At 40.8% G+C, this 14,902-nt stretch overlaps 1 protein-coding gene across 4 annotated transcripts in view; it reads left to right on the top strand.

The window, feature by feature from the left end:
• The window catches only part of stan (Protocadherin-like wing polarity protein stan), an 829,362-nt gene that overhangs the window by 754,831 nt on the left and 59,629 nt on the right, over positions 1-14,902 (top strand). For 3 of the 4 annotated variants that reach the window (XM_071683110.1, XM_071683111.1, XM_071683109.1), the window contains exon 24: positions 1,793-2,013. In XM_071683110.1, the coding sequence (XP_071539211.1) occupies positions 1,793-2,013 (221 nt within the window). Of the gene's footprint in view, positions 1-1,792; positions 2,014-4,482; positions 5,283-14,902 lie in introns of those variants that run through there. The other variant, XM_071683113.1, reaches the window with a different exon arrangement.

Here is a 14,902-nt window from a genome sequence, read left to right as displayed (position 1 = left end):
GAGAGGTGTTGTAATAAGGAGAGCATGATTAACAAAGCTTAAGCAGATGTGTTGAAATAGTTTGAACATATGTAGAAAACAATTGAAGAGAGGTTGAGAAAAAGGATTTATGTTAGAAGTGGAGAGGATAAGAAGGGGAACTTAAATTGGAAATGGAAGAACAGCTAAAATAGTTTTGAGTGATTTCACTTTAACATGCAGGAGGGTGTAAGGCATGAAAGGGGTAGAATGAACTGTGGCATTGTGGTATATGGGGTGGGTGGGTGTGCTGTGTTATGCATGGACTGAATTATCTCTTTGTTTACCTTTTCCCTTGTATCCTAGCATCAGCTGTCTCTTATCTTAGCTTACCTCTTCCTCATGTACCTTCATTGTTCACAGATCTTAATTACCCTTTCATCAGCAAATGGTCATAAAGTGTACTTGGTCATATGGTCTAAGCAGGCTCTAACCATGTGCCTTTTTTAGGACTGCACAAATGTATATCTTTCAAACATCTTCATTCTATACACTAACCTTTCAATTATTTTCATATTACACATAATCCTCTCCTTGTTGATTTCATTTTTACTAATTCATACCCTGCATATATGAAAGATAAAACAAATGTATCTTTATAAAGGTTTCTTTTTTTAACACTTGTCCAATCATTTATCAGTGCTTTTGAAGCACCTCAAGTACTCTGCCTTGCATTATGTTTCTCTCAACTTAAGCCTTTCCACTGATGTTGTAATTGAACATAACTCCTTGAGACTTCTAATTCTTTCCCCTTGAACCAGAAGCTAAGCTAAGGCTGACCATATTTTTTAAAATATGAATCTCATTCATGCTCAGTGACAGCATCCATATCGTATCAGAGCATTTTATCATTCTTCCAACTCCTTTTCTGATTGAGCTGATTAAACAAAATTATCAGCAGACAAGATCAATAACATTAATCTTTTCTAACTTGATTCGGTGGCACCACATCTGATACTCATCTTATGCTTTGCTTTTTCCATATGATAATAAGCAAACACAACATAGACATCACAAATATTTCAAACCATTCACATAAGCAGTGATTGCATTAGAAAGGCTTTCAATGACATTCTTCAGTCTTCTAGGCACAGCATAGATGGAAAAATCTGATTTGTAAATCCATACATGCTAAATACTCTGTTTTTTCTCAAGCACAAGAGTTTGATTTTTTCCTCTTCCTCAAGCACAGGAGTTTGATTTTTTCCTCTTCCTCAAGCGCAGGAGTTTGATTTTTCCTCTTCCTCCTCTTTTGCAAATCCTCTTTGGTCCTCTCCTGCTGGACAACTTATGGTCTTTGTTAGATGACTTACTCTTCTTAAATTCTTATAATTATTCTTATTTACTTTACCTTCATACAAAATGATAGCTATTTTATTCTAGTGATCTTGCATTTTATATGAAGCAGCCATACTCACTCTCTATATCCACTTAACTGCCTCATTACCTAAACTCAACATCTGAATCATCACCACATCCACACCCTGTAGCTCCTCATTTTTCATTGGCATTACAATACTCAGTGATTTCATAAAATACATACCGATGCTGTCTTTATTTTCATAAAGTACTCTCATGAGAAGTCCTTTCTTGGTGAAAATACAACTCATACTTACTCACTGGTTAGGGTAAGTATCCTAGAGGGTAAATATACTAGTATTAATAAGAAATTTTGAATGGAAATGTGTATCCAATTCATTGGTATTCCATACTCTATTTTATATCACATATATCTAACATATAACAATGAGGCTTTTTTTTTTTTTCTTTTTAGTTTCCTTGCAAGTTGGTGGCTATTGGTTTACACTACTTCTGGTTGTGTGTGTTCACGTGGCTGCTGATTGAAGGTGTCCATCTGTATCGAATGCTGACAGAGATGAGGGATGTGAACCATGGCCAGATGCGCTTCTACTACTCCTGTGGCTATGGTCTCCCTGCCATCATTGTTGGACTGTCTGTTGGAGTCAGGGCAGACCAGTATGGCAACTACTTTTTGTAAGTTTTTCAACAAAATGCCTTTTTTTCATTCTTTTTTTTTTCTTGCTTTGTCGCTGTCTCCCGCGTTTGCGAGGTAGCGCAAGGAAACAGACGAAAGAAATGGCCCAACCCACCCCCATACACATGTATATACATACGTCCACACACGCAAATATACATACCTACACAGCTTTCCATGGTTTACCCCAGACGCTTCACATGCCTTTCTTCAATCCACTGACAGCACGTCAACCCCGGTATACCACATCGATCCAATTCACTCTATTCCTTGCCCTCCTTTCACCCTCCTGCATGTTCAGGCCCCGATCACACAAAATCTTTTTCACTCCATCTTTCCACCTCCAATTTGGTCTCCCACTTCTCGTTCCCTCCACCTCCGACACATATATCCTCTTGGTCAATCTTTCCTCTCATTCTCTCCATGTGCCCAAACCATTTCAAAACACCCTCTTCTGCTCTCTCAACCACGCTCTTTTTATTTCCACACATCTCTCTTACCCTTACGTTACTTACTCGATCAAACCACCTCACACCACACATTGTCCTCAAACATCTCATTTCCAGCACATCCATCCTCCTGCGCACAACTCTATCCATAGCCCACGCCTCGCAACCATACAACATTGTTGGAACCACTATTCCTTCAAACATACCCATTTTTGCTTTCCGAGATAATGTTCTCGACTTCCACACATTCTTCAAGGCTCCCAGAATTTTCGCCCCCTCCCCCACCCTATGATCCACTTCCACTTCCATGGTTCCATCCGCTGCCAGATCCACTCCTAGATATCTAAAGCACTTTACTTCCTCCAGTTTTTCTCCATTCAAACTTACCTCCCAGTTGACTTGACCCTCAACCCTACTGTACCTAATAACCTTGCTCTTATTCACATTTATTCTTAACTTTCTTCTTTCACACACTTTACCAAACTCAGTCACCAGCTTCTGCAGTTTCTCACATGAATCAGCCACCAGCGCTGTATCATCAGCGAACAACAACTGACTCACTTCCCAAGCTCTCTCATCCCCAACAGACTTCATACTTGCCCCTCTTTCCAAAACTCTTGCATTCACCTCCCTAACAACCCCATCCATACACAAATTAAACAACCATGGAGACATCACACACCCCTGCTGCAAACCTACATTCACTGAGAACCAATCACTTTCCTCTCTTCCTACACGTACACATGCCTTACATCCTCGATAAAAACTTTTCACTGCTTCTAACAACTTTCCTCCCACACCATATATTCTTAATACCTTCCACAGATCATCTCTATCAACTCTATCATATGCCTTCTCCAGATCCATAAATGCTACATACAAATCCATTTGCTTTTCTAAGTATTTCTCACATACATTCTTCAAAGCAAACACCTGATCCACACATCCTCTACCACTTCTGAAACCACACTACTCTTCCCCAATCTGATGCTCTGTACATGCCTTCACCCTCTCAATCAATACCCTCCCATATAATTTACCAGGAATACTCAACAAACTTATACCTCTGTAATTTGAGCACTCACTCTTATCCCCTTTGCCTTTGTACAATGGCACTATGCACGCATTCCGCCAATCCTCAGGCACCTCACCATGAGTTATACATACATTAAATAACCTTACCAACAAGTCAATAATACAGTCACCCCCTTTTTTAGTAAATTCCACTGCAATACCATCCAAACCTGCTGCCTTGCCGGCTTTCATCTTCCGCAAAGCTTTTACTACCTCTTCTCTGTTTACCAAATCATTTTCCCTAACCCTCTCACTTTGCACACCACCTCGACCAAAACACCCTATATCTGCCACTCTATCATCAAACACATTCAGCAAACCTTCAAAATACTCACTCCATCTCCTTCTCACATCACCACTACTTGTTATCACCTCCCCATTTGCGCCCTTCACTGAAGTTCCCATTTGCTCCCTTGTTTTACGCACTTTATTTACCTTTATTTTTTTCATTCTGCTGTGTTTTATTATAATGTATGAGTAGTTTTAATCATCTTTTCATTGTTCATCACTTTTTCAGTAGTCTCTCTTGAACTGTAACAGATTACCAAGCAATTACTACCCTGTTCTAAATTTATGGTCATCAGCTTTTCACCAGTCATGAGCCCAGCTGCATTTTACAAACAGGAGACATTGCCCCAGTAAACTTAGATTAGCAGAATGGTTGGTATGTTGGTTTGACCTCTGTCCCTTAACTCTATACAAAATTGCTGCACTTAAGTGAAAGAAGTGTTTGGTTGCTTTGTGTTAAATCTGGTCATACATAGGCTCTATCATGATCATAAATCCTTTTATTCTTCATGCATTAGTTATCTGAGCTTTAGAGTAAACTTTGAAAATCATGAAAACAATTACAGTTCAGCTTCAGCTGTCAAAAGCAGCCATAGTCATTGTCCACTTTGTGGCTTCAGGAGTTTTGCAACTTGCTCATGCTTGACCAATCTTTAGATGCAAACAAGTCATCATACTGCTTAGAAGAGAGATGCATAAGATCAGGAAGAGCATGATTTAGCATTGCTAAATGTGACACATTCACAGGCTGCCCAGGGTCAAGCACCTAGGTTCGAATCCTCTTTGCAGCAGTTGGTCCACAGTCATCCCAACTCTTCATCCTCTTTCAGGGGTTGGTTGATGAAATGTGTACCTGATGTATGTTAGGGTATGCATATACATAACATTGATTTGGCTTGGTTAGGCCTGTGCCATCTCAGCTAACATTGAAATAAAGAATAATAGTAGTTTGAAATTGAAGCCCTTCTGAAATATGAAGTGCACCTTGACTAGATCTGAATTATCTTTTACCAGCAAACTGTCTTCTTGTTATGAAGATGATTGTAATGTCTGTGGTAACTGTTTTCTCTAGTGCTGCAATCTCTGAGGATTCATAAAGAAATTGTTATGGAATTGCAGAATAGTAATCATGAAAGACTTCTGAATGCCATTTAAGTAGCTTTTAAAGTAAAATTAATGCTCGTATGAATGGCATTAAGTATCTTTTATTGTAGAAATAATGCTTGTTTAAGAGTAATCAGTCTTATGTAAGTTTTTTTAAATAAATCTGGAAGTATGTCATGGCTTTGTAATGTCACTATGATTGTTTGATTTTCAAAGGGAATTGAAAGTAAGGTGGAATGGTTGCAAAAAGCAAACAATTTTTCTCAAATTTTTCATTTCAACACATCCACCCTCCTGTGCCTACGAGAGGCAAAATTGGTGAATGGATCCCTGTCTTGTCCACATAATAAAATTTTATGACAGGCATAGTGCCAGACCCAAACAACAAGTGGAAACACTTGTGTACCAAAGGCATCTTAGCTTCACTTTTATTTTGTATATAAGCTGTTCTATGTCTTCTATCTCATTCTTTTATCTCCTCTGACAATGTGATCATTACATGAAAGTGTACTTGGAAACTTACTGGGTTTCATTTTCCTCGTGGTTATTAGCAGATATTAGATCATGCATGCCACACATGCCCTGGTTCAGTCCATTGACAGCATATTGACTCTGGTAGACCACATCGCTCCAATTTACTCTATTCCTTGAACGCCTCTCACACTCCTGTATGTTCAGGCCCCGATCGCTCAAATTCTTTTTCTTTCCATCCTTCCATCCCCGATTGGGTCTTCTGCTTCTCCTTGTTCCCTCCAACTCTGACACATATATCCTCTTTGTAAAGCTTTCCTCACGCATTATCTCCATATGTCCAAACCAGTTCAGCACACCCTCTTCTGCTCTCTCAACCACTCTCGTTTTATTTTCACACATCTCTCTTACCCTTTTATTACTTACTCAGTCAAACCACCTCACACCACATACTGTCCTCAAGCACTTCATTTCCAAAACATCTACCCTCCTTCGTACAATAACCCATGCCTTGGAACCATATAATATTATTGGAACTACCATTCTCTCAAACATGCTCATTTTTACTCTCCAAGGTAAGGTTCTCTCCCTCCACACATTCTTTATCACTCTCAGATCCTTTGCCCCCTCCCTCACCCTGTGATTCACTTCTACTTCCATGGTTCCATTCAATGTGAAATTCACTCCTAGATATCTAAAACATTTTTCTTCCTCCAATTTTTCTCCATTCAAAAATTACATCCAACTAACTTGTCCCTTAACTCTTATTCTTATTTACTCTCAACTTTCAGGATGGTGTGTGAAATGAGAGGGTTATGGAGAATGGTTTGCTTAAGAGAGAAGAGGTAATTAAAGCTCTGTGGAAGATGAAATCCTGCAAAGCAGCGGGCTTGGATGGTATTGCAGTTGAATTTATTAAGAAAGGAGGTGACTGTGTGGTTGATTGATTGGTAAGGATGTTCAATGTATGTATGGATCATGGTGAAGTGCCTGAGGATTGGTGAAATGCTTGTATAGTGCCATTGCACAAATGCAAAGTCAGTAAAGGGGAGTGTTCAAACTACAGAGGCATATGTTTGTTAAGTATTCCTGGGAAATTGTAAGGAAGGGTATTATTTGAGAGGATGAAGGCTTGTACAGAGTATCAGATTGGGGAGGAGCAGTGTGGTTTCAGAAGTGGTAGAGGATATGTAGATCAGGTGTTTGCTTTGAAGAATGTGTGAGAAATACTTAGAAAAATTGATGGATTTATTTGTAGCATTTATGGATCTAGAGAAGGCATATGATAGGACTGAAAAAGATGCTTTATGGAAGGTCTTAAGAGTATGTGGTGAGGGAGGTAAGCTGCTAGAAGCAGTGAAGAGTTTTTATTAAGAATGTAAGGCAGTGGGGGAGTCGGGGAGGAATGGGATTCATTTAGGGAAACAGTGTTGGCTTGCATAAAAGGTGCATGTGGCACAAGAAAGGTGGGAGATGGGCAGATTAGAAAGGGTTGTGAGTGCTGGGATGAAGAAGTAAGATTGTTAGTGAAAGAGAAGAGAGAGGTGTTTGGACAGTTTTTGCTGGGAAGTAGTGCAAATGAATAGGAGATATATAAAAGAAAGAGGCAGGTCAAGAGAATGGTGCAAGAGGTGATAAAGAAGGCAAATGAGAGCTGGGGTGAGAAAGTATCATTAAATTTTAGGGAGAATAAAAAGATGTTTTGGAAGGAGGTAAATAAAGTACGTAAGACAAGAGAACAAACGGTAACATCAGTGAAGGGCCAAATGAAAGGTAATAAATAGTAGTGATAAAGTAAGGAGATGAAGTGAATATTTTGAAGGTTTGTTGAATGTGGTTGATGATAGGGCGGCAGATATAGGGTGTTTTGGTCAGTGTGGTGTGCGAAGTGAAAGGGTCGGGAGAATGGTTTGGTAAACAGAGAAGAGGTGGTGAAAGCTTTGCAGAAGATGAAAGCTGGCAAGGCGGTGGGTTTGGATGGTACTGCAGTGAAATTCATTAAAAAAGGGGGTGACTGTATTGTTGACTGGTTGGTGAGGATATTCAGTGAGGATTTTCAAAGGAAAAGACAACAAAGGCCACATTTGTTCACAATTAGTCTCTAGCTGTCATGTATAATGCACCAAAACCACAGCTCCCTTTCCTCAACCAGGCCCCACAAAACTTTCCATGGTTTACCCCAGATGCTTCATATTCCCTGGTTCAATCTGCTGACAGCATGTCGACCCCAGTATACCACATCGTTCCAATTCACTCTATTCCTTGCATGTCTTTCACCCTCCTGCATGTTCAGGCCCTGATTGCTCAAAATCTTTTTCATCCTTCCACCTCCAATTTGGTCTCCCACTTCTCGTTCCCTCCACCTCCCACACATATATCGTCTTTGTCAATCTTTCCTCACTCATTCTCTCCATGTGACCAAACAATTTCAATACACCCTTTTCTGCTCGCTCAACCACACTCTTTTTATAACCACACATCTCTCTTACCCTTTCATTACTTACTTGATCACACAACCTCACACTACATATTGTCCTTAAACATCTCATTTCCAAAACATATCCAACATTTTGTTGCTGTCTCCCATGTTAGCGAGGTAGCGCAAGGAAACAGATGAAAGAATGGCCCAACCCACTACATACACATGTATATACTTAAACGCCAACACACACACACACATATACATACCTATACATTTCAATGTAAACATAGATAAACATACACAGACATATACATATATGTACAAATAAACATTCATACATGCTGCCTTCATCCATTCGTACCGCTACCCTGCCACACATGAAATGACACCCTCCTCCTCCCACGTGCGCACGAGGTAATGGTAGGAAAGGACAACAATAGCCGCATTCATCCGCACTCAGACTCTAGTTGTCAAGTGTAATGTGCTGAAACAACAGCTCCCTTTCCACATCCAGGCTCCACAAAACTTTCCATGGTTTGCCCTAGAGGTTTCACATGCCCTGGTTCAATCCATTGACAACACGTCGACCCCGTTATACCACATCATTCCAATTCACTCTATTCCTTGCACGCATTTCACCCTCCTGTATGTTCAGGCCCCGATCGCTCAAAATGTTTTTCACTCCATTCTTCCACCTCTAATTTGGTCTTCCACTTCTCCTCGTTCCAACCACCTCTGACACATATATCCTCTTTATCAATCTTTCCACACTCATTCTCTCCATGTGACCAAACCATTTCAGTACACCCTCTCTTACTCTCTCAACCACACTCTTTTTATTACCACACATCTCTCTTACCCTTTCATTACTTACTCAATCAAACCACCTCACACCACATATTGTCCTCAAACATCTCATTTCCAACACATCCACCTTCCTTCACACAATCCTATCTATCATCCATGCCTCACAACCATATAACATTGTTTGAACCACTATTCCTTCAAACATACCCATTTTTGTTTACTGAGATAATGTTCTCGCCTTCCACACATCTTTAACACTCCCAGAAACATCACCCCCTCCCCCACCCAGTGACTCACTTCTGCTTCAATGGCTCCATCTGCTGCCAAATCCACTACCAGATATCTAAAACACTTCACTTCCCCCAGTTCTTCTCCATTTAAACTTACCTCCCAATTAACTTGTCCCTCAAACCTACTGAACCTAATAATCTTGTTCTTATTCACATTTACTCTCAGCTTTCCTCTTTCACACACTTTACCAAACTCAGTCACCAGCTTCTGCAGTTTCTCACCTGAATCAGCCACCAGCGCTGTATCACAGCGAACAACAACTGACTCACCTCCCAAGCTCTCTCATCCACAACAGACTGCATACTTGCCCCTTTTTCCAAAACTCTTGCATTCACCTTCCTAAAAACCCTATCCATAAACAAATTAAACAACCATTGAGACATCACATACCCCTGCCGCAAACCAATATTCACGGAGAACAATCACTTTCCTCTCTTCCTACACGTACACATGCCTTACATCCTCGATAAAAACTTTTCACTGCTTCTAACAACTTGCCTCACCATACCATATATTCTTAATACCTTCCACAGAGCATCTCTATCAACTCTATCATATGCCTTCTCCAGATCCATAAATGCTACATACAAATCCATTTGCTTTTCTAAGTATTTCTCACATACATTCTTCAAAGCAAACACCTGATCCACACATCCTCTACCACTTCTGAAACCACACTACTCTTCCCCAATCTGATGCTCTGTACATTCCTTCACCCTCTCAATCAATACCCTCACATATAATTTCCCAAGAATACTCAACAAACTTATACCTCTGTAATTTGAGCACTCACTTTTATCCCCTTTGCCTTTGTACAATGGCGCTATGCAAGCATTCCGCCAATCCTCAGGCACCTCACCATGAGTCATACATACATTGAATAAACTTACCAACCAGTCAACAATACAGTCACCCCTTTTTTAATAAATTCCCCTGCAGTACCATCTGAACCCACTGCCTTGCCAGCTTTCATCTTCCGCAAAGCTTTTACTACCTCTTCTCTGTTTACCAAATCATTCTCCCTAACCCTCTCACTTTGCACACCACCTCAACCAAAACACCCTATATCTGCCATTCTATCATCAAACACATTCAACAAACCTTCAAAATACTCACTCCATCTCCTTCTCACGTCACCACTACTTGTTATCACCTCCCCATTAGCCCCCTTCACTGATGTTCCCATTTGTTCCCTTGTCTTACGCACTTTATTTACCTCCTTCCAAAACATCTTTTTATTCTCTCTAAAATTTACTGATAGTCTCTCACCCCAACTCTCATTTTCCTCTTTTTCACTTCTTGCACCTCGCCTTTCTTTTGACCTCCTGCCTCTTTCTTTTATACATCCCTAGTCATTTGCATTATTTCCCTGCAAAAATCGTCCAAATGCTTCTCTCTTCTCTTTCACTAATAATCTTACTTCTTCATCCCACCACTCACTACCCTTTCTAATCTGCCCACCTCCCACAGTTCTCATGCCACAAGCATCTTTTGTGCAAGCCATCACTGCTTCCCTAAATACATCCCATTCCTCCCCCACTTTCAAGAATGTATGTGAGAAATTCTTAGAAAACCTAATGGATTTGTATGTAGCATTTGTGGATCTGGAGAAGGCATACGATAGAGTTGATAGAGATGCTCTCTGGAAGGTATTAAGAAAATGTGGTGTGAGAGGCAAGTTGTTAGAAGCAGTGAAAAGTTTTTATCGAGGATGTAAGGCATGTGTACGAGTAGGAAGAAAGGAAAGTAATTGGTTCTCGGTGAATGTCAGTTTGCAGCAGGGGTGCGTGATGTCTCCATGGTTGTTTAATTTGTTTATGGATGGGGTTGTTAGGGATGTGAATGCAAGAGTTTTGGAGAGAGGAGCAAGTATGCAGTCTGTTGTGGATGAGTGAGCTTGGGAAATGAGTCAGTTGTTGTTCGCTGATGTTACAGAGCTGGTGGCTGATTCAGTTGGGAAACTGCAGAAGCGAGTGACTGAGTTTGGTAAAGTGTGTGAAAGAAGAAAGCTGAGAGTAAATGTGAATAAAAGCAAGGTTATTAGGTACAGTAGGGTTGAGGGACAAATCAACTGGGAGGTAAGTTTGAATATTGAAAAACTGGAGGAATTGAAGTGTTTTAGATATCTGGGAGTGGATTTGGCAGTGGTTGGAACCATGGAAACGGCAGTGAGTCACTGGGTGGGGGAGGGGACAAAAGTTCTGGGAGCATCAAAAAATGTGTGGAATGCAAGAACATTATCTCGGAAAACAAAAATGGGTGTGTTTGAAGGAATAGTGATTCCAACAATCTTATATGTTTACGAGGCATGGGCTACAGATAGAGTTGTGCGCAGGAGGGTGATGTGCTGGAAATGAGATGTTTGAGGACAATATGTGGTGTGAGGTGGTTTGATTGAATAAGTAATGAAAGGGTAAGAGAGATGTGCAGTAATAAAAAGAGTTTGGTTGAGAGAGCAGAAAAGTGTGCTTTGAAATGATTTGGTCACATGGAGAGAATGAGTGAGGAAAGATTGACCAAGAGGATATATGTGTCAGAGGTGGAGGGAATGAGGAGAAGTGGGAGACCAAATTGGAGATGGAACGATGGAGTGAAAAAGATTTTGAGTGATCGGGACTGAACATGCAGGAGGGTGAAAGGCGTGCAAGGAATAGACTGGATTGGAATGATGTGGTATACGGGGGTTAACATGCTGTCAATAGACTGAACCATATATATATATATATATATATATATATATATATATATATATTCTTTCTTTTCTTTCAAACTATTCGCCATTTCCCGCATTAGCGAGGTAGCGTTAAGAACAGAGGACTGGGCCTTTGAGGGAATACCCTCACCTGGCCCAATTCTCTGTTCCTTCTTTTGGAAAATTGAAAAAAAAAAAAAAAACGAGAGGGGAGGATTTCCAGCCCCCCGCTCCCTCCCCTTTTAGTCGCCTTCTACGACACGCAGAGAATACGTGGGAAGTAGTCTTAATCCCCTATCCCCAGGGATAATATATATATATATATATATATATATATATATATATATATATATATATATATATATATATTTTTTTTTTTATTATACTTTGTTGCTGTCTCCCGCGTTTGCGAGGTAGCGCAAGGAAACAGACGAAAGAAATGGCCCCCCCCCATACACATGTATATACATACGTCCACACATGCAAATATACATACCTACACAGCTTTCCATGGTTTACCCCAGACGCTTCACATGCCTTGATTCAATCCACTGACAGCACGTCAACCCCGGTATACCACATCGCTCCAATTCACACTATTCCTTGCCCTCCTTTCACCCTCCTGCATGTTCAGGCCCCGATCACACAAAATCTTTTTCACTCCATCTTTCCACCTCCAATTTGGTCTCCCTCTTCTCCTCGTTCCCTCCACCTCCGACACATATATCCTCTTGGTCAATCTTTCCTCACTCATTCTCTCCATGTGACCAAACCATTTCAAAACACCCTCTTCTGCTCTCTCAACCATGCTCTTTTTATTTCCACACATCTCTCTTACCCTTACGTTACTTACTCGATCAAACCACCTCACACCACACATTGTCCTCAAACATCTCATTTCCAGCACATCCATCCTCCTGCGCACAACTCTATCCATAGTCCACGCCTCGCAACCATACAACCATGGAACCATGGAAGCGGAAGTGGATCATAGGGTGGGGGAGGGGGCGAAAATTCTGGGAGCCTTGAAGAATGTGTGGAAGTCGAGAACATTATCTCGGAAAGCAAAAATGGGTATGTTTGAAGGAATAGTGGTTCCAACAATATATATATATGTATATATATATATATATTTTATTTCATTTATTTTGCTTTGTCGCTGTCTCCCGCATTTGCGAGGTAGCGCAAGGAAACAGAAGAAAGAAATGGCCCAACCCACCCCCATACACATGTATATACACACACGTCCACACACGCAAACATACACACCCATACATCTCAATGTACAACACACAGACACATACATATATACCCATGCACATAATTCGCACTGCCTGCCTTTATTCATTCCCATCGCCACCTCGCCACATATGGAATACCATCCCCCTCCCTCCTCATGTGTGCGAGGTAGCGCTAGGAAAAGATAACAAAGGCCCCATTCGTTCACACTCAGTCTCCAGCTGTCATGCAATAATGCCCGAAACCACAGCTCCCTTTCCACATCCAGGCCCCACACAACTTTCCATGGTTTACCCCAGACGCTTCACATGCCCTGATTCAATCCACTGACAGCACGTCAACCCCGGTATACCACATCGATCCAATTCACTCTTTTCCTTACCCGCCTTTCACCCTCCTACATGTTCAGGCCCCGATCACTCAAAATCTTTTTCACTCCATCTTTCCTTTCACCCTCCTACATGTTCAGGCCCCGATCACTCAAAATCTTTTTCACTCGATCTTTCCACCTCCAATTAGGTCTCCCACTTCTCCTCGTTCCCTCCACCTCCGACACATATATCCTCTTGGTCAATCTTTCCTTTCCTCACTCATTCTCTCCATGTGCCCAAACCATTTCAAAACACCCTCTTCTGCTCTCTCAACCACGCTCTTTATATATATATATACATATATATATATATATATATATATATATATATATATATATATATATATATATATATATATATTTTATTTCATTTATTTTGCTTTGTTGCTGTCTCCCGCGACAAAGTTGTTTAATTATCCCTGGGGATAGGGGATTAAGAATACTTCCCACGTATTCCCTGCGTGTCGTAGAAGGCGACTAAAAGGGGAGGGAGCGGGCGGCTGGAAATCCTCCCCTCTCGTTTTTTTTTTTAATTTTCCAAAAGAAGGAACAGAGGGGGGTTAGGTGAGGATATTCCACAAAGGCCCAGTCCTCTGTTCTTAATGCTACCTCGCTAATGCGGGAAATGGCGAATAGTTTAAAAGAAAAAGAAAGAAATATATATATATATATATCCTCTACCACTTCTGAAACCACACTGCTCTTCCCCGATCTGATGGTCTGTACATGGCTTCACCCTCTCAATCAATACCCTCCCATATAATTTACCAGGAATACTCAACAAACTTATACCTCTGTAATTTTAGCACTCACTCTTTTCCCCTTTGCCTTTGTACAATGGCACTATGCATGCATTCCGCCAAAAAAATTATCCTCAGGCACCTCACCATGAATCATACATACATTAAATAACCTTACCAACCAGTCAACAATACAGTCACCCCCTTTTTTAATAAATTCCACTGCAATACCATCCAAACCTGCTGCCATGCCAGCTTTCATCTTCCACAAAGCTTTTACTACCTCTTCTCTGTTTACCAAATCATTCTCCCTAACCCTCTCACTTTGCACACCACCTCGACCAAAACACCCTATATCTGCCACTCTATCATCAAACACATTCAACAAACCTTCAAAATACTCACTCCATCTCCTTCTCACATCACCAAACTACTTGTTATCACCTCCCCATTAGCCCCCTTCACTGAAGTTCCCATTTGCTCCCTTGTCGTACACACTTTATTTACCTGCTTCCAGAACATCTTTTTATTCTCCCTAAAATTTAATGATACTTTGAAGAATGTATGTGAGAAATACTTAGAAAAGCAAATGGATTTGTATGTAGCATCTATGGATCTGGAGAAGGCATATGATAGAGTTGATAGAGATGCTCTGTTGAAGGTATTAAGAATATATGGTGTGGGAGGCAAGTTGTTAGAAGCAGTGAAAAGTTTTTATCGAGGATGTAAGGCATGTGTACGTGTAGGAAGAGAGGAAAGTGATTGGTTCTCAGTGAATGTAGGTTTGCAGCAGGGGTATGTGATGTCTCCATGGTTGTTTAATTTGTTTATGGATGGGGTTGTTAGGGAGGTGAATGCAAGAGTTTTGGATAGAGGGGCAAGTATGAAGTCTGTTGGGGATGAGAGAGCTTGGGAAGTGAGTCAGTTGTCGTTCGCTGATG

The sequence above is a fragment of the Panulirus ornatus genome, chromosome 35, assembly GCF_036320965.1.
Source record: "Panulirus ornatus isolate Po-2019 chromosome 35, ASM3632096v1, whole genome shotgun sequence".
Taxonomy (NCBI): Eukaryota; Metazoa; Arthropoda; class Malacostraca; order Decapoda; family Palinuridae; genus Panulirus; species Panulirus ornatus.
Note: the sequence above shows the minus strand (reverse complement) of the source record. Positions and strands in the feature narration are given on the sequence as shown.